Source organism: Triturus cristatus, chromosome 10 (assembly GCF_964204655.1).
Source record: "Triturus cristatus chromosome 10, aTriCri1.1, whole genome shotgun sequence".
Taxonomy (NCBI): Eukaryota; Metazoa; Chordata; class Amphibia; order Caudata; family Salamandridae; genus Triturus; species Triturus cristatus.
The window spans coordinates 1,243,588,072-1,243,611,541 of NC_140593.1; the positions used below are offsets into that span (position 1 = coordinate 1,243,588,072).

Sequence of the window (23,470 nt, forward strand, 5' to 3'; positions counted from 1 at the left end):
TTGTCCGTCCAGACAAGAACTCTCTTGTATGAATGAGGGGGTGGAAGACGCGGAGGGCTCATTGTATCGCCATCAACTCCAGATGATTGATGTGGAGATCGGGTGTCCACACCCCTTGTACGGTCAAGTCTTGTAAGTCTGACCCCAACTAGTCAGGGAGGCGTCTGGGGTGATGGTCACTGAAAGGGCTGTCCCTGCAGCAGATTTGGGGCATCCCGCCCCTGCAGAGAGCGATGAAGTGTGTGAAGCGTGCACGCCTGTTGACACTTTCACAAAACACTGCTGCACTGACATGCAAACAAGACAAGAAGCACATGATGGGAAAATGGTCCTTAAACCACGTTCAATGATATCCCAACCACTTTCCACAAGCCACAACTATAAATGAGGTGCGGAAGGTACTGCTTTCCAGTCTTTGCAGAGCTTGTGTTCTATTAGAATATGTGCTGCACACAGGGCACATTGAAACCTGTAACACTCGGGCTGTAGCCTGTGTCGCTGCAGATTCACAAGTGCCCTGCTCCTGCTCATAGATGCAGCAAAGTAGAGGGGTACTGGAATAAACAATTCCATAGTATGGAGCACACATACTCAGACTCTCTTTGAGGGGTGGCACATACTCAGACTCTCTTTGAGGGGTGGCACATACTCAGACTCTCTTTGAGGGGTGGCACATACTCAGACTCTCTTTGAGGGGTGGCACATACTCAGACTCTCTTTGAGGGGTGGCACATACTCAGACTCTCTTTGAGGGGTGGCACATACTCAGACTCTCTTTGAGGGGTGGCACATACTCAGACTCTCTTTGAGGGGTGGCATATACTCAGACTCTCTTTGAAGGGTGGCACATACTCACTCTCTTTGAGGGGTGGCACATACTCAGACTCTCTTTGAGGGGTGGCACATACTCAGACTCTCTTTGAGGGGTGGCACATACTCAGACTCTCTTTGAGGGGTGGCACATACTCAGACTCTCTTTGAGGGGTGGCACATACTCAGACTCTCTTTGAGGGGTGGCACATACTCAGACTCTCTTTGAGGGGTGGCACATACTCAGACTCTCTTTGAGGGGTGGCACATACTCAGACTCTCTTTGAGGGGTGGCACATGCACATACTCAGACTCTCTTTGAGGGGTGGCATATACTCAGACTCTCTTTGAAGGGTGGCACATACTCACTCTCTTTGAGGGGTGGCACATACTCAGACTCTCTTTGAGGGGTGGCACATACTCAGACTCTCTTTGAGGGGTGGCACATACTCAGACTCTCTTTGAGGGGTGGCACATACTCAGACTCTCTTTGAGGGGTGGCACATACTCAGACTCTCTTTGAGGGGTGGCACATACTCAGACTCTCTTTGAGGGGGTGGCACATACTCAGACTCTCTTTGAGGGGTGGCACATACTCAGACTCTCTTTGAAGGGTGGCACATACTCAGACTCTCTTTGAGGGGTGGCACATACTCAGACTCTCTTTGAGGGGTGGCACATACTCAGACTCTCTTTGAGGGGTGGCACATACTCAGACTCTCTTTGAGGGGGTGGCACATACTCAGACTCTCTTTGAGGGGTGGCACATACTCAGACTCTCTTTGAGGGGTGGCACATACTCGGACTCTCTTTGAGGGGTGGCACATACTCAGACTCTCTTTGAGGGGTGGCACATACTCAGACTCTCTTTGAGTGGGTGGCACATACTCAGACTCTCTTTGAGGGGTGGCACATACTCAGACTCTCTTTGAGGGGTGGCACATACTCAGACTCTCTTTGAGGGGTGGCACATACTCAGACTCTCTTTGAGGGGTGGCACATACTCAGATTCTCTTTGAGGGGGTGGCACATACTCGGACTCTCTTTGAGGGGTGGCACATACTCAGACTCTCTTTGAAGGGTGGCACATACTCAGACTCTCTTTGAAGGGTGGCACATACTCAGACTCTCTTTGAGGGGTGGCACATACTCAGACTCTCTTTGAGTGGGTGGCACATACTCGGACTCTCTTTGAGGGGTGGCACATACTCAGACTCTCTTTGAAGGGTGGCACATACTCAGACTCTCTTTGAGGGGTGGCACATACTCAGACTCTCTTTGAAGGGTGGCACATACTCAGACTCTCTTTGAGGGGGTGGCACATACTCAGACTCTCTTTGAGGGGGTGGCACATACTCAGACTCTCTTTGAGGGGTGGCACATACTCAGACTCTCTTTGAGGGGTGGCACATACTCAGACTCTCTTTGAGGGGTGGCACATACTCAGATTCTCTTTGAGGGGGTGGCACATACTCGGACTCTCTTTGAGGGGTGGCACATACTCAGACTCTCTTTGAAGGGTGGCACATACTCAGACTCTCTTTGAGGGGTGGCACATACTCAGACTCTCTTTGAGGGGTGGCACATACTCAGATTCTCTTTGAGGGGGTGGCACATACTCGGACTCTCTTTGAGGGGTGGCACATACTCGGACTCTCTTTGAGGGGTGGCACATACTCAGACTCTCTTTGAGGGGTGGCACATACTCAGATTCTCTTTGAGGGGGTGGCACATACTCGGACTCTCTTTGAGGGGTGGCACATACTCGGACTCTCTTTGAGGGGTGGCACATACTCAGACTCTCTTTGAAGGGTGGCACATACTCAGACTCTCTTTGAGGGGTGGCACATACTCAGACTCTCTTTGAGTGGGTGGCACATACTCAGACTCTCTTTGAGGGGTGGCACATACTCAGACTCTCTTTGAAGGGTGGCACATACTCAGACTCTCTTTGAGGGGTGGCACATACTCAGACTCTCTTTGAAGGGTGGCACATACTCAGACTCTCTTTGAGGTGGTGGCACATACTCAGACTCTCTTTGAGGGGGTGGCACATACTCAGACTCTCTTTGAAGGGTGGCACATACTCAGACTCTCTTTGAGGGGTGGCACATACTCAGACTCTCTTTGAGTGGGTGGCACATACTCAGACTCTCTTTGAGGGGTGGCACATACTCAGACTCTCTTTGAAGGGTGGCACATACTCAGACTCTCTTTGAAGGGTGGCACATACTCAGACTCTCTTTGAGGGGTGGCACATACTCAGACTCTCTTTGAGGGGTGGCACATACTCAGACTCTCTTTGAGGGGTGGCACATACTCAGACTCTCTTTGAGGGGGTGGCAGGAGCAGGAAACTTATACAATTTAAGGTGGAATCCTTGTCCTGGTGCATTGTGGGTTTCTGCGATGTGATCATGAATCATTTGCAGCGTGCGCGAAACCTAATACTTGTCGAAAAACTAGTTGTCATTTTGCAAACCCAAAAGTACATGCTAAGTCAGTGCGCACCGCATGAGTCTATAACACTACATGCTAAACTCCAAATGTTACAAGTACTGTCTTCCGTACCCATCGACTATTTTGAACAAAAAGCAAAGGGCCAGTTTTATCAAGGGTTCGCGCCAACCTTGTGCCATGCGAAGGGATGAAAGGGCGACGGAAAACCTATGTGAGATTTACCAAGCCACGCAAGGCTGCCTTGCGTGACCCTGCGCGACCCTGTGTGAACTTGCGTGACCCTGCGTGACCCTCCACGGCTTGATAAATCTCGAGTAACTCAAGGGAGCATAAATCGCTATCTTGCATTGCTCCGCCCCAGGGAGGCATCTCATGAGTGGAGCGTGGGTGTTACCTCCAATGGATTTGGTGCATTTACCATTAGTGGTAGACCTGGGTATGCATCAATTTGCTACGCCTCCCCAGGACAAGGAGCAGGATCATGACACGCAGCATAGCCAGGTGGCCCGCTACTCTGCGCTGAGGGAAAGAGCGATAAATAGGCCCCAAGTTGTTGAATAGTAACTGCAGTTCACGGCTTTTAACCTCACCAGATAGAAGGTGGGAGTAGAGGGTTGTCGGCCTCACTGAGTGTGAAACCTCTGTGCACGTGCTAGAAGTCGATATTTTATTGACCAGAGTAGAAGCAAAGGGTGTTTCAAGGGTCTCCATCCAGAGTGAAGAGTGTTGGGAGAGAAAAGGGGGGTCCAGAGGGTTCTCACAGCACTGGGCCAGGAGGGACTAAAGTGGAGGGGGATGACTGAAGGATGCAGGTGGTGGTGGTGGTGGTGGTGGTGGGACTGGTAGATATGTCTCCTGAGAGTCCCTAGGTCATGAAGTGAATAGTAAAGTCGAGTGGCATTCCCAGCACTGTGGCGACAGTGGGAGAACGCGCATGTGGTAAGCTACCAGTGATAGACAGCAGGCCGCGGCAGCCCTCGTCCTTCGCCTTCATTCTCTTTGCATTGTGCCGTCTCTCTCATTGTACCTCTGCCATGCAATGTCTGAACCTCCTCTTTTTTTCTAGATCGGGCGAGAGAAGGTGTTGGTGAAGACAAGCCATGGTATCCTGCTAAAGACAGTGCTAAAAAACGACACTGGCCTGTACCACTGCGTAGCCACTGAGAACCGCTTCAAACACACCGTGGCTCGCATTCGACTGCGGGTTCTAGATCGATACCTGGTGGACATGGCCTCGATGGACCTAGCCTCCATGGAAGACCCTCCGCCAGATGGGCAGCCGCTGCCCCGGTCCCCTGCTCCTTCCCTGGCAAGGGGTCTGCCGGAGGTGTTCGAAGAGCCAGAACTGCAGGTCATCAACCAGTACTGTGAGAGCTACTGGCAGCAGCTAAGTCACGGACCCCGGCCTAAACGAATGGGTGAACTCTCATCCGCGCAGCTGGCACCAGACCCTGGCACTGGGTGACCATGCAGAAGGGTAGCGATTCCCACGTACGAGTGCCTAGCCTTTCCCTTGCAGCCAGCGGTGCCTTGTGCTACGCCTCCATGTCAGACCATATCCAGGGGGCAGGGTGTGCTGTTTGCAGGGGAGGGAAAGGAATTGGCCAACATTTTAACTACTGGAATGAGACAAACAAGTTATGTTGTGGAAGCTGAATTTAAGTTGTGTGTGTCGGGATGTGGTGTAGGAAGGTAAGGGTTTTTTCTGCGCATACATTGCAGCACTGCTACTAACTATGGGTTGCTTTGGCGTCCCAGACTGTAATCCGGATGATGAACTAGTACTTTGGTCCAGGCAGTGGTTTTTGGGAGGTTCCTGGCTGGATGGATGCTATCGGCGTTGGTGTGTAAGGAGAGGGGATCCTGGGTATTATCTGTGGACACTGCCTTGGCTCTAGGCCACAAAGCGGGCCACGTATTTATGTTTGGCTTCCACAAACCTCTCTCTGTGGTCATTGCCACTACTATGGTCACGGGCACGATTTGGGGTCCACAGGGGACAGGACAAGATCATTGGCTTCTTAGGGGGGCTCATGGCAGCATTGCCAGCCATGGGTGTGGTGTGCGCCGTGTGTATAGTGGGGAGCTTCGTGGCTAGTGTGTCATTGCGATTAGAAGACAATGGTGGCAAATATGAATGGGTGGAGGACTAGAGTGCTGTGTGAGTCTTAGCTCAGGTTTATATTCAGAGGGTGGTGGACAGCTTGGTATACTTGGGGGGGCATTGCCAAGGTCCCTCAAATAAACCTTGAGGCGCTCCTAGAGTCATGTCCATTATTCTTAGCTGAGGTTGGAGTGTTTGGCCTACACTGGCGGAAGGGCTCAGCAGCCCGGAGTACAGAGGGACCATGATCGAGTGGTGGCCTTGGTGAGGAGGGCATGATGTGGTGAGATGCAGAAGAGGACCATGCCTAAGGCTAGACTCTGTGGGCATCACTAGGGGTCATAGTTAGAATAACGGCCATAGATACAGATCCGCGCTATAGCTGTTGGCAAGTTTCTGGGAACGGTGGGAAGCTAGGAGTATGGTGGGCTTGATACAATGATCAGGGTTCAAGTATATGCCTTGGCTTCAGAGGGTTGCTATGTTGTAGAGGGGGGCTGTAACTATGGGTTCAGGATAGGATTAGCAGTCGGGGTAGGGTGGGAAGCTCAGGGTATGTTGGGGGTCCACAGTGATGGGTGCCAGGCAATCTATATGCTTGAGGGTGAGTTACAGTTTTAATTAGGGATACTGATTTCAATGTGATTCCCTGCGTACTGGGTGGCCTGTCATTTTTAGCTCTGATTTACGCTTGGTCGTACATCTGGATTATAATAATTTGAAGTCACTGATGTAGGTTGGGGGGGAGGGTCTATTTAGGTTGCACTGGGGACCATGGATGTGTGTTGGAGTCAAATGGAGAAACATATCATACTTTTGTTTTTGTTATAGGGTAATAATTGCCTTTTGAATTAAATTGTGGAAAAGTAATTGCTTTAAGAGTTAGAGGCAGCTGATTCTGTTTAGGTGTTTGGGACTGGGTAGGGTTTTGGAAATGGGGTGAATAATTTGGTTTTGGCTTCATTAAATGTTGGAGGATCAGTTGATTTACATTGTATGGTGTTGATTACCATGGTCTGGTTTTGGGCTGGTAAAGGTGGGGGCCAGGGTATAGGGTAGGGCTGTAAATTGGCATTTTATTGTACAGGTTTCGGTCACTTTAGGGGGGAGTTGGCCTTCAACATGTTAGAAGAATGTGAGCACGCACAAGGTTGACATTTGGTTGAGGTTTCTTTCTGCTATAGGTTAGCTGCTGGAAGGCTTTGTACTTCTGTGAGGCCAAACATGGCACTAGGGTATAGTTGGTGTCTCTAAGGAACACTACTTTTGGTGCTGGGTTTTGTGTCCCCTGGGATCTGTATTTGTAGTTTGTCTTGTAATTAATTACTTGGACGTGAAGACGCTGAGCTGGCGATGAGAATGGTTTGTCTGCATTTGAAAATGGCTTTAAGAGCCTGGCTTCTCTTTCTTTGAGGTGCTGCGCTGGGCATTGGGGGCTTTCAGTGTTATTCAGTATTCATTTGGGGAAGTATTACTCATATGGGCCAAACGTTTTGTTGTCATTCGATGCTTGTTAGAACCTTCGTTTGGCGAAAGAGGAGAGGGTGGTTGTTTCTTTCTTCAAGGGGATATTTCTACCTCTGTGCAGGACACAGGTTTGCTTGGCTTCAGCCTTTTTGGGGGACTTGTAGTTGTCTGAGAACAAGCAGTGACGTAGCAGGGGTTTGTTTCAGTGGAGCGTGTGATTGTATTCCTGTGTTGAGGTGGTCGTTGAGAGTCAATCCCTGGATTTCGTTTTGGATGGGGGAGGAGGATTGCTTTGACGAGTGTAATAATGTATCTGTGTTGAGGTTGCCTTTGACAGAAACATGTAGTTTTGGCTTTGTGCTGAGATTGTCTTTGAGAGGATTCCTTCGAGTTAGGGAAGGAGCCGGGGCACGTATATCTGGGCTTGGGTTACATTTGGAGCCAAAGCTTTGTGTTTAGGCGTCTGTAAGGAGGTATTTACAGATGATGAAGTGATTTTAGAAGCCAAAGCTTAGGGGATGGTGTTGACAGGAGTGGTTTGGCATGCATTGGTGTTTAGGTGGTCTCTAAGATGGTGCAGCTTTGTGTATTCGTCTTTGACAGCACAGCTTGCCGAGGGCCTAGCGTGGTTGACAACAATGGAGACACCAATTCGATGTTCCACCATTCGGCAGTCACTACTGCAGTGATTACATCTGCAGGAAGCAACAGAATTATGTCCACATTTTTCACCCTGGTGATGAGGGCCATAGAAGAATCCTAAGATAGGGCGCACTTCACTGCCACCACAATTCATGTCGAAGTAGACTCCTCAAGAGCGCCATCCTTCCTTTCATCGGGGTGCATATTTGTGAGGTCTCCTCTTGGTCCTACTGCTCATGCCCAGAGTATGGGGTTTGTGCCTGGGATGGCCACTCTGACCCTGAACACGCACTGAAGGCCACGCCACCTCTTCTCGTCTGGAATCCCATTTGTGTGGCTGAGCTTGGAAACCCCTTTGCCCCCGATGGATTCCCAGGAAGAGAGATGTTCTCATGGAGTTCAAAAAGACTAGGGCCAGGGCCATCGTTCGCTCTAAAACGCTCTGTATATCAAGCGATGATCAACGGTGCATTGCGTTAAGCCACATCTTGATGCTGATTTTTGGGCACCTCTGGTCCTGAGTCTTGACAGTCTCATATACGTACAATGAACACATCTGGTCACTGAAAGAAGTCCTACACCCACTCCCACTGTGATGGCAGAGCCATCGTACATTCTAGGAGTAAGCTGGTGATCCCTGCAGATCACCCAAACCTGGTACCCTAACCATTAATGGAATGACACCACCACTGGAACAAGGAACAAAACGCCACAGTAGGCGACATCTTTTCTGCCAGGATCGATCTAACCAACTCCAAAGGAAGTGGTGCAGACCAAGAGTCCTTTCTCAGCTGCAACTTGACACTCCAGTGATGCTGACATCCCATCCAGCTGCCCTCTGCTTTTGGAAGTGTTTGGGGCCATTATTTAGATTGAGAACTCTCATTAGTGAGTCCTTGACCTGAACACAATCTTAGACTGATATGCAATGACCAGGCGTCTTGTGTGTACCAGGGAAGGACCCTCACCTGCCACCTCTCGAAGACTGAGGGTTCTTCTACTGTGATGAAGTACTTGCATGCCACTGCATCTCTTACGCTCTCTTCACTCTGGCCTCTCAAGGCTCGGAGGCGCCCTTTCTTACTAACCAGGCACTGGCACCTGGGCTTCGATTTTCTATGATTCTGTGTGAATTTTGTGGCACATCTCCCGACACAAAATCACTTTTGGTATTTACTAAGCCACACAAAGTCACTTTGCATGACTTTGAGTGGTTTAGTAAATACAAAGTAATGCAAACCTTACGTTACTTTGTGGCTGGTAGACGCTACATGGGTGGAGCTTGGATGTTCCCGTGCATCCACCCAGGGCGTTCCATGCATCCACCCAGGTATTTCAATGCAAACGCAGATTTACAAAGACTGGTACACATGGGTTTGTGCCAAAATGGTGTGCCTACCTGACAGGTGTAAGAAGGAGAAATATCTTTATTTGTCCTCGTTACTTCTTTCTAGAGGAATATGCCTCTAAAGATTGTTTTTGTGCAGTAAATTGCATCTTATTCTCAGACATATCATGACTCAAGTAATCTCTGACCTCAATCCTGATCTTGCCTTTTTCTCCATTTAAGGTCAACTCACTCACTTTCAGCACCTCTGACGACTCCTAAACAAATTATGCTCTTGCCAATGCTTTCCATAGATCAATATGAAGTATGTGACAGCCTGCAAATCTTTAAAGAAGGCATGCATTATTTGGTGAAAGACCATGGAGACAGACACCAACCCAAGACTGTGTGATAAAAGATGGCAAATGCCTGGATTCTTTGTGTGATGCGTGGTACGCAGAAGGGAGATTGTGAATTTAATTAAAACTTCTGCTACATCTAAAAATGTCAAAATTACTTTAATATCAGGAAAGTTACGGAGATCCATCCAAATGCAGGCATTTTGGCCTTCGTCGCCGATATTGCTGGAGAGAGCCAACCAGAGCTCTCAATTGTCTCGATCACGGTACAGCACACAAACCATTCAAATCGCAGGAAAAACTTAGGATAGGTACCTCCATTACAAACCATCTTCAATCTTCCTGTTTGTGGACTTGATCAGTTGTTTGCGATGATTGGGACCCAACTTAATCCATGGATCCTACTGTTCCATCATGTGTCGTCCTTGGCCACTCACACATAGGCCCATATTCCTCCCATCAAACTAACACGGTCTCGAGCGATCCTGTTCTCTTCTATCCAGGCTTCCTTCCTCCTATCAAACAAACATGGTCTTGAACGATCCTGTCTGTTCTATCCCGGCTTACTTCCTCCCATCAAACCAACGCAGTCTCAAGTGATCATGTTCTATTCTGTCCAGGCTTACATCCATTCACCATGGAATAATATTTGTTCACTGACCCATCAGTATGTCCAACAGTTTCTCGGGTGGAAGAAACTTTTATATTCTCTGCTCTTATATCACGTATCAATAATGCAAACACTTCTAGCAATAGAAACAAATCCCTGCTGTGCCCTACAAACATGCCTCAAATCCCTCCGTTTATCCCAATCCAGTGCAAAAGGACCTGGACATTGGAGGAAAGGTAGAGGTTGCATAACACTTTCCATTGTACACGCACTCCGTTGCCTTTTCGTTAGGTTTGTGCCTTAGAAATACCACACGCATAGAAACAAAGCAACACTGATTCCCAACGGAATGCTGCATACAATCCATACTGCTGGTTAACCGCTAAAGAACTCGCGAGCAGGTCTTTAAGGAAGCAACTGGAATGCAATTTCTCTACTTCTGTAACAACTTTTGAAAATGGTGTCTGTCCGGTCACTGGTATACACAAATTCAACAAAACAAAAAAATTGTCTTGGTGAATATTTTCATTGTAGACAAGGCACTACACATTGGTGAATACTGCTCAACATAAAATGTGCACACCTGACATGCTGTAGTGCCAGCAGGCTGAGAAACCTATAACTGCAGCAGCAAAATAAAAAAACAAAGTCATCTGTGCTTTTTGCATAGTCCTGAGTATTGTAACTCCTCGTACATTGTTCAGTCCAATGGCAAAAGAGAATGTGTCTGGCTTCCTTTGGGTGTTAGACGACAGAGGTGCTGTCATGTGAAGCACCCACTATACCATCCAGCATATTGATGTACACAACTTCCGGCCTGCAACCAATGCTGTGTCTTTCTACCCCTCGACACCAAAGATGGATCTCACCACAAACCTTGTGCACAACAAACAGTTGTTAATGAGTGAAAAGGCTCTGAATGGCGCTACGCGCTCCCGTAGGTTTCGCCACGGCATACGTCTGCATGCATGGTTGTAATTACAGAGTTCCCTATTCCACAGAAGATGCTTCCCACTCACACAGACACACCGCAGTCTATCGTGCAAGTACGAACGTAGACTGTGGCAATGGTAACACTGAACCCCACAGCTCAGGTGCCGACATAGCAACCCAACGGGTTACTCTGTCTTCTAGTAGAGAGGCAGTCAGCACTCCAGGAATGAAGAGGGCTCCCCAAGTCAAAGACAACCTGCGCTGTCCACAGGGACATGTGCTACAGCTTGACCACTGCTCCACTCACAGCATCTTGAACAGACCAGACGTAGAAGGGCAGAAGGAAGACCCTTTATGGACCAAGGCAGGAACCACTACACAGAAGTAGCAGGAAGGCAGTAACTCGCGCGTTTGGAGATCCCCTCACAAGATGCAGTGAAGTTATAATACATTCCAGGTGAAGGTATGCCTTGCGACACAAGGGAATCCAAGGTGCTCGGACAAGTACGTGGGATAAGTTGATGCGCAGTAGGAGCTCCAGCGGGGCGATGGGGCTTCAGAAGTAGGAGATAACTCAAACCTTGGTTGTGAGGATGGGAGCTTTATTAATACATTTGGAGCTGTGCACACCTGTAGCTAGCACTAGGACACCTCATGGCGATAACTACGTGCTTTATAAAATGCGTTATTATTAAGTAACACAAGCCCTCCTCCAACAGCTGGACACAGCCTCAGTGCACGGTGGGCCTTGACAGTCACACACACCCTGCTCATCCACACAGCACTGGAGGGGATCTTCACACTCCTAGTACCGTCCAGGTACAGTCTCCTCCTCCTCCGGTGATCACGCCATCAGCACGACGCCCCTCTCCCCATTCACTCAGGCAGCTCCACCTACAGGTGCCATCATGCGTCCTGCTCAGCACATGTTGGCTCGGTCAGTGTGTGTGATCCTGGGTGAATCTGGTGATTCCAGCTTCTAAAACCAGATAAGAGCTGGTCACACGGCTACAGCTGGGAGGCCCGGTGCCTACCCTAACAGAAAGCTCTTCAAAGCTCCACGTTAGTCAATGAACCCACGCTTGAGGTGTGTTTGACAGCATATCACAGGTAGGGGGTTGTAAGGTTGTTGTGGGGACATTTGTGGATTGACATCTTAGATGATACAGCGTTGAGCTGGTACTATTTTAGTAAAAGTTTGTTGTGTTTATGCGTTTTTTGGATGTGATCCCGAAGGCCACAACTGTGCATTGTGGTCTTTGAGGGCACAGCTTTGGGTTGAGGTGTTGTATGGTACGGCTTTGCTGCTTGTCTTGGGGTGGGTCGGTAGGTTGTTGTTGTTGATGTGTAGATTTTATTGTTAATTAGCACTTGCCGGGCTCTGCTTTGGGTGTGGAGCTGGGTTTTCTGTTTGAAGCCATTCCCTGTGTGCTGGTTCTCAGAAAGCGCTGCTCTGGCTTGTAGCAGCTCCATGTCTGCAGCATGTAGTTGTAGATCTCATGCTTTGCACACTCCTGCTGTCTAGTGTTGAGCGCAGGCGTTGTACGTTGTTTTTGTACAAAGTAAAGGTTTCAGCTTTGACACCACTCCTGACCCCTCTCCGAAGTCCATAATGCTCCAGGACAAAGACAGCACTTTAGAATGATTCAGCAGGAGTGTGCAGAACATGTGAATCTACAGCATTCCAGCCTGAAAACCGACAGTCACAGGGAAGTAGCAACTTTTCTAACTGTGATCCATCGGTCTTGAGGGCCCTACTTTGTCTATGTAGTTAGAGATGAGATGGTTAGTGGAGAGTGTCTTGTATCTGTGCTGACGTTTTCTAGAAGAACCCTTATATCTGGGATGTGTGTGCTCGATCTGTAGAGCGTGATTAGCTCTGTATTCATGTGATATTGTTTGAGACGTGCTTGGGGTCTGGGTTCACATATTGTTGACTGCATTGATCAGTTTGTCTTTGGGATCACAGGTTTTGGTTTGTTGAGGCTTTAGAGCAGGGGGGGATGGTCTTTCACTTGTGTCACACTTGTGTATGTGTCGGGTTTGTTGTGGTGCTGTGCCGGGGACAGGGCCTGTTTTCTTGGTTAGTATGGATTAAGTAGCCAGGTCTGTCCAGTGTGGTGGTTCCACTTTGATCAAGTTGACTTGAAGGGAAATGCTTGAGTTCCACCTGCAGACGGTGGTTTGGGTCTTGTTTTTAGTTGTCATTGATGGTGCAGTTAGAGCGGAGAGATGTCTTTGTGGGGTCACATTAGGGCTCGCTTATGGGTTGTGGTCTTGTGGAGCATTCATGTGGGTGCCTGTCTGGGGCATTCCTATTGGCACTTCAACAGCTGGCGCATTCCTGTGGCACCGCTCCAGCTAGGGCATTACAATGAGCAATGGTCAAGCTAGGGTGCCCAATGTACACTGGCACAGCTGGGGATCCCTGTGGGCAGTGGTGAAGCAGTGGCTTGCATTCTTTCATTGACCTCACTAGGGAATCCATGTGGACAGTTTTGAAGCTAAGAAATTGCTGGTTCATTCCTTTGGGCTCTGATCTAATTGGGGAAATACTGTGGAATGTGGTTTTGCCAAATCATTCCTGTGGGTAGTGGTCTTGCACTGTAATCCATGTGGACAGTGGTCTGGTGTAGTTTGATACTCCCTTTGAGTAGTGGTGAAGCTGGGGACCACCCTTGGGCAGTGGTGATGTAGGAGACCCCCCCCCTTTGGTCAGCGGTGAAGCTGGAGACCCTCTTTGGGCTGTGGTAAAGGTGGAGACCCCCCTCTGGGCAGTGGTGAAGCTAGAGACCCCCTTTGGGCAGTGGTGAAGGTGTAGACCCCCCCCCCCTTGGGCAGTGGTGAAGCTGGAGATCCTCTTTGGGCAGTGGTGAAGCTGGAGACCCCCCCCCCTTTGGGCAGTGGTGAAGCAGGAGACACCCTCTGGGCTGTGGTGAAGCTGGAGACACCCTCTGGGCTATGGTGCAGCTGGAGACACCCTCTGGGCTGTGGTGCAGCTGGAGACACCCTCTGGGCTGTGGTGAAGCCGGAGATCCACTTTGGGCTGTGGTGAAGCTGGAGACAACCTCTGGGCTCTGGCTTATATGCGAGACAGCTTGTGGGCAGTATTCACAGACTACTGCATGCACAATAATTGAAAGGATGATTTAACCTCTGTAAGGACAGGGCCATGAACTCCTTTTTATTATTCCACTTGTGAGGTCTGTATTTCTGGGGAGTGCCCTGGCTCTCTGTCAAAACGTGCTTCTCTGTAAGGGACACGGCCCAGGAATGCTCCTCTAGTACTTCTGCTGTCAGGCGATGTTTACTCTTCTCCCCTCAGTGCTGCAGAGCCCCAGCTCCATCACTCCAGAATAGGTGCATGTGATTACTACCCAGTGTTGCATTATATCATCGAGTTGGTGCGATTACTGCCCAGTGTTGCCTAGAACTAAGTGCATGTGATTACTGCCTAGTGCTGCATGCTATAACTGAGTGCATGTGATTACTGCCCAGTGTTGCAGGATATTACGGAGTGCATGTGATTACTACCCAGTGTTGCATTATATCATCGAGTTGGTGCGATTACTGCCCAGTGTTGCCTATAACTGAGTGCATGTGATTACTGCCTAGTGCTGCAGGCTATAACTGAGTGCATGTGATTACTGCCCAGTGTTGCAGGATATTACTGAGTGCATGTGATTACTACCCAGTGTTGCATTATATCATCGAGTTGGTGCGATTACTGCCCAGTGTTGCCTATAACTGAGTGCATGTGATTACTGCCCAGTGTTGCAGGCTATTACTGAGTGCATGTGATTACTACCCAGTACTGCAGTCTATAACTGAGTGCATGTGATTACTGCCCAGCTTTGCATTATATCATCGAGTCGGTGCGATTACTGCCCAGTGTTGCAGACTGTACCTGAGTGCATGTGATTACTGCCCAGTGCTGCAGTCTCTAACTGAGTGCCTGTGATTACTGCCCAGTGTTGCAGACTGTACCTGAGTGTATGTGATTACTGCCCCGTGCTGCAGGCTATAACTGAGTGCATGTGATTACTGCCCAGCTTTGCATTATATCATCGAGTCGGTGCGAATACTGCCCCGTGTTGCAGGCTATACCAGAGTACATGTGATTACTACCCAGTGTTGCCTATAACTGAGTGCATGTGATTGCTGCCCAGCGTTGTAGGCTATTACTGAGTGTATGTGATTACTGCCCAGCGTTGCAGGCTATAACTGAGTGTATGTGATTACTGCCCAGCGTTGCGTTATATCATCAAGTCGGTGCAATTACTGCCCAGTGTTGCAGGGTAGAACGGAGTGTGCAAGGTTGCAGCCTAGTGCTGAAGTTCATACCCGATTGCATGGTTACAGCCCAGTCCTAGGGTTGATGAATGGCCATGTGTATGCGCATGTGATTACTGCCTAGTGATGCTTATAGCAATGTAATGTTACTGGTCTGTAATGGTTTTTAAAACTGGGTGTGTGAGGTTACTGCCCAGTCTTGGGGTTTACAGCAAAGTGTGCGAGGTGATAGCCAGCGCTGCAGTTTAGTATGGTGGGTTTGAGGACCCTGCCCAGTGCTGGGGTTTATAACCGAGGCAACGATGATACACCAGGTTGGTTGTAACCGAGTGTGATGTTACTGTACAGTAACTTCACACTGTGGTTTAAGAAGCACACGAGGTTACTGCTCAGTGCTGGAGTTTATAATTGTGTGTTTGCACATGTGAGGGTACTGCCATTTGTTGGGGTTCATGACAGGTGGGTGAGGTTCCTGCCCAGTCGTGTATTTTCTAGCTGGGTGTGAGAAGGGATCAGTGCTGGGGTTCAGGATCTACGCTAAGGCCACTGCCCAGGACTCTCGTTTAAAATAGTGTGAAGTTGCAGCCCAGTGCTGTGGGTCATGGAAATGTGTGACTGGCCTGTTTCCTCAAGACCAAAGTATATGGCTGCCCGTGCGTGTGCATGGTCACTTCCTCATAATGTACTTCACAGCAACCTCTGTGGACATTTGATGATGCTAAGCTGTTGTCTGGGGAAGACAGGTGAAAAGAGACAAAGAGACAACCCCTGAGGGCCTGGAGCTCAGTGGAAGCAGTCACACTCCCCAACATCAGGTGTGCACACACAGTCCCTCCCCTACGCTATCACTCATTCTGGGTAGAAACTTCCTTTATTTTTTAAATCTCATTTTTCTAACTGCTGATTTTGTAAATGTGTCTTTTTCACTTTTGAATGTGACAGAGTTTGTTTTATTTTGATATCATCTTCTGCTCTTGGATCGTAACAGATGTACACAGTTAATAAAAGCTCTTTCTCTTTAATACTTGCGTCATCCGGCTGAGTTTTTGTAGAATCCTTTTCTGAGTGATCACCCTATAGTTCGCCTTTTGCTGGACCCTATATTTTGCTGGCTTTAGAACTGTGTGGACTTTACCCCCTGATGAGCAGTTTGCTGGGCTCCCCGTCCAATCATGGTCAAATCGGCATATTCTTAGGGCCTAATCACACTATGGACTCAGCAGAGCTATGAATATTTGTCGGACAATTAATAAATCAATTCGTGAATGTCAACAATATATCACATGATGCACAGACTATCTTCATTTAAAAACAAAATTCTTTATTGATAGTTGTTTAAAATCATCTCCTTGTGGCTTGTTGTAGTCAATGCGTTTCATCCATAAAGACTTCCTCAGGGCTTTATGTTGTCTTTTCACTTTTGGCATCAAGATAATAAGATATCCTGCAAGAATAGACAGCAAATGGCATCACATTATCCAATTTTTGGTCTACCCAGTTCACAGTTTCCCCAGGTCACAACTTTGTTCCTTTCTGTTCGTTGTTGGCTGGCAAATACTCGTGTGTCGCGGGATATAAGAAGCGTTCAATCCTATGTGTCCCAAATGCTTCTCATATGATCCAATAAATCAGTGTGCTTTTTTCCCCACCTGTTTTGAGTAAGTAGATGATGTCGGGAGTTCCGATGCTCACTGAATCAGGAGATTCCTGCCCGACGTAGGATGAGGACCACAATCATTGATTTAATGGCTGTAATCATACAAAGTCTTCATTTGAGCCATTGTTTGAGGTCTGGTGCACATTTGAGAATGAAAGCCACTCCCGTGAAAGGCTAACGAGGGCTGACCTGGGGTGAAGAGAGCTAGTTTATCGACTGGGAGCCGGTGGAGCTCTTTGAGGTGCCGGGTAAAGCGAGTGTTCGGCAGGAGGTTGATGATGAGCCGGGCTGCGGAGTTGTATGTCTGGAGTCTTCTGGTCAGTTGAGTTTTGATTCCAGCATCAAGTGTGTTGCCGTAGTCCAGCTTGCTGGTGATGAGGGCTTGGGTAATGGCTCTGCAGGTGTTGGTAAGGAGGTAATTGAATATCTTCCTGTGCATCTTGAGAGTGCAGCAGCAGGAGACTGAAGCCACGTTCAGTTGCCTGATCGTTATGAGATGGTTGTCGATTACTATTCTGAGGTTCATTGCATGGGTTGCAGAGAGCAGTAGGGGTCCAAGTATAGCAGCCCACCAGGTGGAGTCCCAGAGCGAGGTGCTTTTGCGGAATATTACAACCTCTGTCTTGTCTGCATTAAGCTTGAGGCATTAGTTGGTTTTCAGCCAGCTGGTGACTTCGATCATGCAGGTGGAGAAATTGTTCCGGATGTTTGGTGTCATGTCGGAGAGTATGGACTGGGTGTTGTCAGCATAGGATATGATGTTGATTCCGTCTGCGCAGCTGATGCTGGCAGGTGGGGTCCTATAGGTGCTAAAGAGAGTGGGTCTGAGTGAGGATCCTTGTGGGACTCCTCAGGTGAGGTTGAAGGCGTCTGATGTGAAGGGGGCCAGGCTGACTGGGCTGTAGCTTGTCAGCAAGGAGCAAATCCAGCAAAGTGCAGGACCTTGGATGCTGGCTTTGTGCAGTCGCTGGAAAAGTTTGGGGCAGGAGAATGTCAAAGGCTGCAGAAAGTTGCACTTGGATAAGGTCCGCCGTGTCACTTCTGCCCATGATCATCCGGATGTCATCCATGGTGGCGCTGGGGGCGATCTCTGTATTGTTGTTTGATCTGAATAAGGATTGAGTGGTGTCGAGGAGGTGGTTGTCAGTGAGGTGGGTGGCTAGGTGTTTATTCTTTTTCATTAGTTCTGTCAGTTAAGATAGCAGGTTGATAAGCCGGTACTTGGCCAGCATCTTCGGATCTGCTGAGGGTTTCTTGAGGAGATGGAGTGCTGTGGCGTGTTTGCAGGTATCTGGCGAGGCGACTGAGTCATTCAGGATTGGAGTTAGGGCTGCGCTGATGGAGTCCAGTCCTTTAATGAACACATGATGAGGGCAGGGGTCTGAGGGTGCTCCAGTGTGTATGGACTGCATGGTAATGGCAGTTTCTTCAGTGGTGATGGTGGGCCAGGAGGTCAGGGGTGGTTCTCTGGATGTGGGTAGAGATCGGTGGAAGGGTGCAGATGTTTGCAGTTCTCACAGATGCTGGTGATCTTGTTGCAGAAAATAAGGACAGCTGAGTGTGGCGGTCCTGAGAGGTGGTTACGCTGGTGGAGCTTGCTGCAGGAGAGGTGACGTCTTTCACTATGCAAAGATTTCCTTGGTGCCGCTTTCAATGCAGTTCGTGAGTGCAAAGTGTTTAAAGGCTCCGATTTGCAGAGGGTAGCATCAGAGGGCAGATTTCGAAATGCTCTTGTCGGTGTCGTTTTTACTTTGTCTCTATTTGCATTCAACTTGCTTGCAGTGTCGTTTGGTGAGCCTGAGCTCTTCCGTGTACCAGCTTTCTTACGGTCTGGTTCTTGTGGCTTTGTGGGCTTTGAGAGGAGCCGGGGATCTGCGCGAGCGGTGATCCAGGTGCTGAAGTTGGAGATGGATTTGGGGAGGTTGTTGTGTCAAGGCCAGTGGCGTAGAGGTTCGGGAGACCTGGATGCTCCTGAGATATTATTGGAGTCCAGTTACGACGATTTGGTGATGGCGTTTCTACAGCGAAGTGGGTGGGCATGTTGAAGTAGATGGGGGGACCAGGTAACCGGTATGGGTTTGTCTACTGTGATGTTGCTAAGGCTGGTACAAATGGTGTCTAGTAGGTATCATGTAAGATCTGTGGGGCCTTCCACTCACAGGGTGAGTCCAATTTTAGACAGGTCCTCAAGGAGATAGGTCGTTTTGGGATTGGTGAGGTCCTCCAGTTTGTAATTGGGGTCGTCGAGGAGGATGGGGGACACTGGAATCAAGAATCGGGGTGATGAAGTTTGCAATCATTCGACCAAAGTTGCCATGTGGTCCAGGCGGACAGTAGACCAGGGTACCGCTCATGGTGTAGTTGGCGGTGATAAGGAGTTTGAAGGTTGGTATTTCTGGTTGCTGATGGTGCTTTCTGAGGTGGTGGAGCATTGGATGCATTCTTTAAAGATGACAGCGATTCCGCCTCTGGGCCTGGTTGTCCTGTCCTGTCTTGCAACCGTGTTCTTGGGGAAATAGTCAGTGTTGATGGGGGTTGACAAGGGAGTCAACCAGGTTTCAGTCAAGGAGAGCAAGTCCGGTAAGTGGTCTTGTAGCAAATGCCAAATTACGCTGGCATGTTTAGTGAGTGCGGGGCAGGGAGGGTTGTGGTAAAGGGGCTGTCAGGTTTGTATGGCGTGTGTTCAGTGCTGAAGGATGCAACCGGGGCTCAGGGCATGGAAAGTGGTGGAGTAGCAACTGGGCTGGAGGAGGACCAGGTGTCCTGGCACCGAGTGTTGGCCCGGTGCGGATGGGCTCAGTCGAGCTTGCCCGCTGTGCCTCAGTGCTTCCAGTTTTGGTGGGAAACCAGTGATGTCACTTCCTGTGCAGATGGATGAAGGTAAATCCAGTGACGTCCCTTCCTATGCAGATGTATGGGATACCCAGTAGTCACTTCTTGAGCAGAAACATGATGGTAAATGATTCATCTAGCTTGGCTGCTTCTTTTAAAGACAGTTTTGGTGGGAACCTAGCGATGTCACTCTGTGCAGCTGGCTGATGGCTAATTAAGGGATGTCACTTCCTGCACAGATGGATAGGAAAATCATGATGGAGTGCCTTCAATCTCAAGAAAGAGTCATTAGAAATGCTTCAAAAAGGTAAGTCCAGTCTTTGCCTCCGGAGGAAGGTGATAAGTCTGGTGATTACAAGGAGGGTCTGCAACCAATTTCAATTATTTTCTTGAGGAAAGCATCTTGAAGGATCAGTATGTTAATTTATCAGAATTTGGTAGTTTAATTCCTACCATGCCCTTAAGATGAAAACTCTTTAGAAAATGTTATGTTGTATGTCAAGGAGAATTGCTAGCTTTCCTGGACCTCTACGGTACGTATCTTCACAGTCTGCTACCACTGCAGTTCCAAAGGATTCTTCGTATCCCAATAGAGGATCAATAATTTTAGTCCACAGTTTCTCCTGTTCGGCTCAGTGTTTCCTCCCCTTCCCCCAGTTGCCGTCATCTACAGTGAATGTCATTCCAAGCAGGCACCGATGATAGTCAAGGTCTGAAATCTACTAGAGGAACTCGGATAACTCGGGAACTGCGGAAAAGCCTATGGGACTCCATCCGCAGGAAAGTGCGTACGAGATTCCGAATTGATCTGAGCAAGTCCTTTCTTGAAGAGGAGGTTTGTCTAGCTCATGTCAGAGGGGAGGCGCCAACGGAATGACTCTTGCTCTAAGGGTATCAGCTGTTCATCTCTTGGTCCAGTGGGCCGTCTTCATCAGAGGTTTTTAATCCACCACTTTTTGTACGTCCAGTCTCCCTTTACTCACACTGCAGGGTCTGTTTCTCAAGGTATGGGAAGTGCTTGGGCGGTGACTACCAACAACCTTTCAGGGGAGTCCACTCTGAAGTAAGCTGGTTCCATGAGTTGAGGCGACACAGCAGACGTAGCCAGGTTGTGTCTTTCAAGTTATTTATTCAAAGCCATAACCGCAAAGGTAACAAGGATAGCAGGTTAAGCTTCCCCACCAGGAGCAGCCTGCTAGCTGCTCAGCTCATCTTCCCGAGTGTCTCCCTCACAGCAGGCACCCAAGCATCCCACTCACGGCAACATTTCACACAGAACTCTCACACAGACTGAGACGCTAGTTACAAGGTAAAGGAGAACACTATGAACATAACATGAAGATATTACATTATCTTCTCCCTTTAAAATTAAAAATAAATCAAACTATCCTAAAAATTCTAAACAACTATACACAAAATGTACACAAGTAATCAATAGTCTAAAACTCAGGGGTAAAAGGTAAAAACCATACCACGAGAGGGAGACAGACTCCACAAAGGAAGAAAGAAGGGTGAAGAGATAAGAACAAACTGAAAAGATAAGTACAAACTATCACCATCCTCCTCCTTTAAAGAAAAGAAAAAAAAAAGAGGACGTTTAGCTTGCTGACAAAAAGTGAGAAAACATCACAAGCATCTACATGTGAAACAAATGTGCAGAGAAACACAGTAGGAAAAGGACTACAGGAACTCTACACAGTGACGAGACAAAAACGGGAATCACCCAGAATTCATACACTATGGGTGGACCACACCCATGTACGTACAACTTAAATATGAACAGACACTATGAGTGGACCGCACCCATGTACGTACATCATACAATTATAACAAACACTATGGGTGGACCCCACCCATGTTCCCAGAATAAAATATGGGTGGACCGCACCCATGTACATTCACCGAAATATGGGTGGACCCCACCCATGAACATACACCAAATTATTATGGGCGGACCGCACCCAAACATGCTAAAATGGGACTACAACCCATAAAGCAGAAAGTAAATGAGACAGAAACCCATTACCAAACCCCCCAGAAGTCAACCCTAAAGTAAGGGAAAAGTGACAATGTGGAAATGGGGCTATCACCCATTCCAAATAACTAAATGTGAAGCACAACGTGACTATCACACACAGTAGAAGAATAGCACACAACACATAGTGACTATAAACACTACAGCAAAAAGAGATGCGCGGGCCGACACACACCAATCGACATACCACCAAGGTATACAAATGCAAAAACTGTGGCAACAAACAGTTTGCTAGAAACCAAATAAAAGCTAAGACAATGCAAACTCCAACCCCCAAAACAGTAGTACGATTTTGTTTTTTAAACGGAAAACACACGCTGGTGAGCGACTTCTCACCCAAGAGTTGCACATCCTTAGGAACATTTAGTATAGTGCGCCCAACTTTTCAGTTAACTGACCCTCCAGTATTTATAATGCCTGTAACAATTATTTTCAGCAGCATGTCAACTTGTGAGCGAAGAAAACACAGAAAAACACAAGACCTTCAAAAATATAGAGTTGTGTGCAAACTTCACGATGGAAATGAGACAGTCCAGGAGGATACGGATACATACGGTGTTGGTCCATGACAGTATCAAGCACACCAAAATGAAACCGAACTTACACCAGAAAAAAAAATGCACACTCCAACAGAGCACCGGTTCAGACTGCAGAGCACGTGAACTCAGATGCCAAAAACTGTCGAGAGTACGGCCTGTTTGAAAGTAACGCAATTTTGAGAAGTCACCTTGTTTCAAATGATGACCACTGCGTGAACCAAAGGGCAAAACCGCCAGTCTCTTCACAAGTCAACAGCTTCTGACATGCTCGATGTACATGACGTGATGCAAATTTTTCAATAGAAGGGTCACAATGACTGAGTGAGCCACACCGCAGCCCTCTAACACTACCACGAAACAGGATCCATCTGCGGCGAAAATATCCAAGATGACCACTCACGGAGAATATTACCCAACAGACGCTGCATCCACCTTGAAACCATCGTTGCGCATTTAGTTGTCCGACAGGCACCTTGTGTCCCCAACACAACTCCGGGACTTGCGTTGTGCCAGAAGATCAAAATGGCCGTACCCTGAAACGACGGATGGCTCTAGGAGCGTACATGCTACAAAACATAGTTGCACAGCACAATACACATCACAGTACGTGTACACTTCTCTCCAAAAAGTAGATTGTGCAATGTGAAAGCACGTGATGACACGACAGAAACGGACTTCCTCACGCGGCATACAGGCAGGTGAGACTCGCGCTTGCCACGAACTGCTTTGAAGGGGCCATTTACACTTTAAAAACGCCAAACGCCAACTTCTCCAACAATAACAGACATAGCAATGCTCTAACATCTGATACAATCAGAGTTGAAAATCACCGCTCCCAAAGTCACTTGCATGTAAAAAGTACATACCAAAGCTAACCTCTTGCAGAGTTGAACACGTGAAGGGGCACAGAGACAATGTACCTCAACTCCAGCTTGAAACAGTGCACTATTCAAACAGACACCATGTTTAAAATAACGCGTTCCTCAAATCCAATGCTGCAGAAGTCAAATCAAAGGGCACAAACTGACATTCATGTTGAGAAGAAGTAACTGCACAATACGTGTTGTTGAGAACACACACCATGTCCCAAAATCTTAAGTCAAGCAATGCAATAGGTCTCGCATTAGTAAAAGTTTGAGCTATTCGGGTTGCTGATAATAATGCAACGCCAAAAGCTGAAACATTTAGTGATGCGAGACCTATTGCATTGCAAATGCTTGTTTTATGACCGGTCATTATTTAAGACTACGTAGCAGAGGATGCGGGAGCGCGCCAACGCTCCCATCCTTTTGATAGCTCAGTGTGCCGTCAGGCCTTAACACATCCCGTGGTGCCTTGCGCGGCCATCAGCCTTTTGCGCATGGCCTTTTAGAAGTCGTAGTTCTAAAAGCCCTTTCTTGGTG

The 23,470-nt window shown here is 48.1% G+C and overlaps 1 protein-coding gene across 1 annotated transcript in view; it reads left to right on the forward strand.

Moving 5' to 3' along the window:
* LOC146797188 (semaphorin-3F-like) overlaps positions 1-16,026 on the forward strand; it is a 670,875-nt gene extending 654,849 nt beyond the window's left edge. Inside the window, exon 18 of the mRNA XM_085629898.1 lies at positions 4,336-16,026. Within this exon, the coding sequence (XP_085486024.1) occupies positions 4,336-4,734 (399 nt within the window). The 3' untranslated portion in view covers positions 4,735-16,026. The remainder of the gene's footprint in view (positions 1-4,335) is intronic.
* Positions 16,027-23,470: the final 7,444 nt, after the last annotated feature.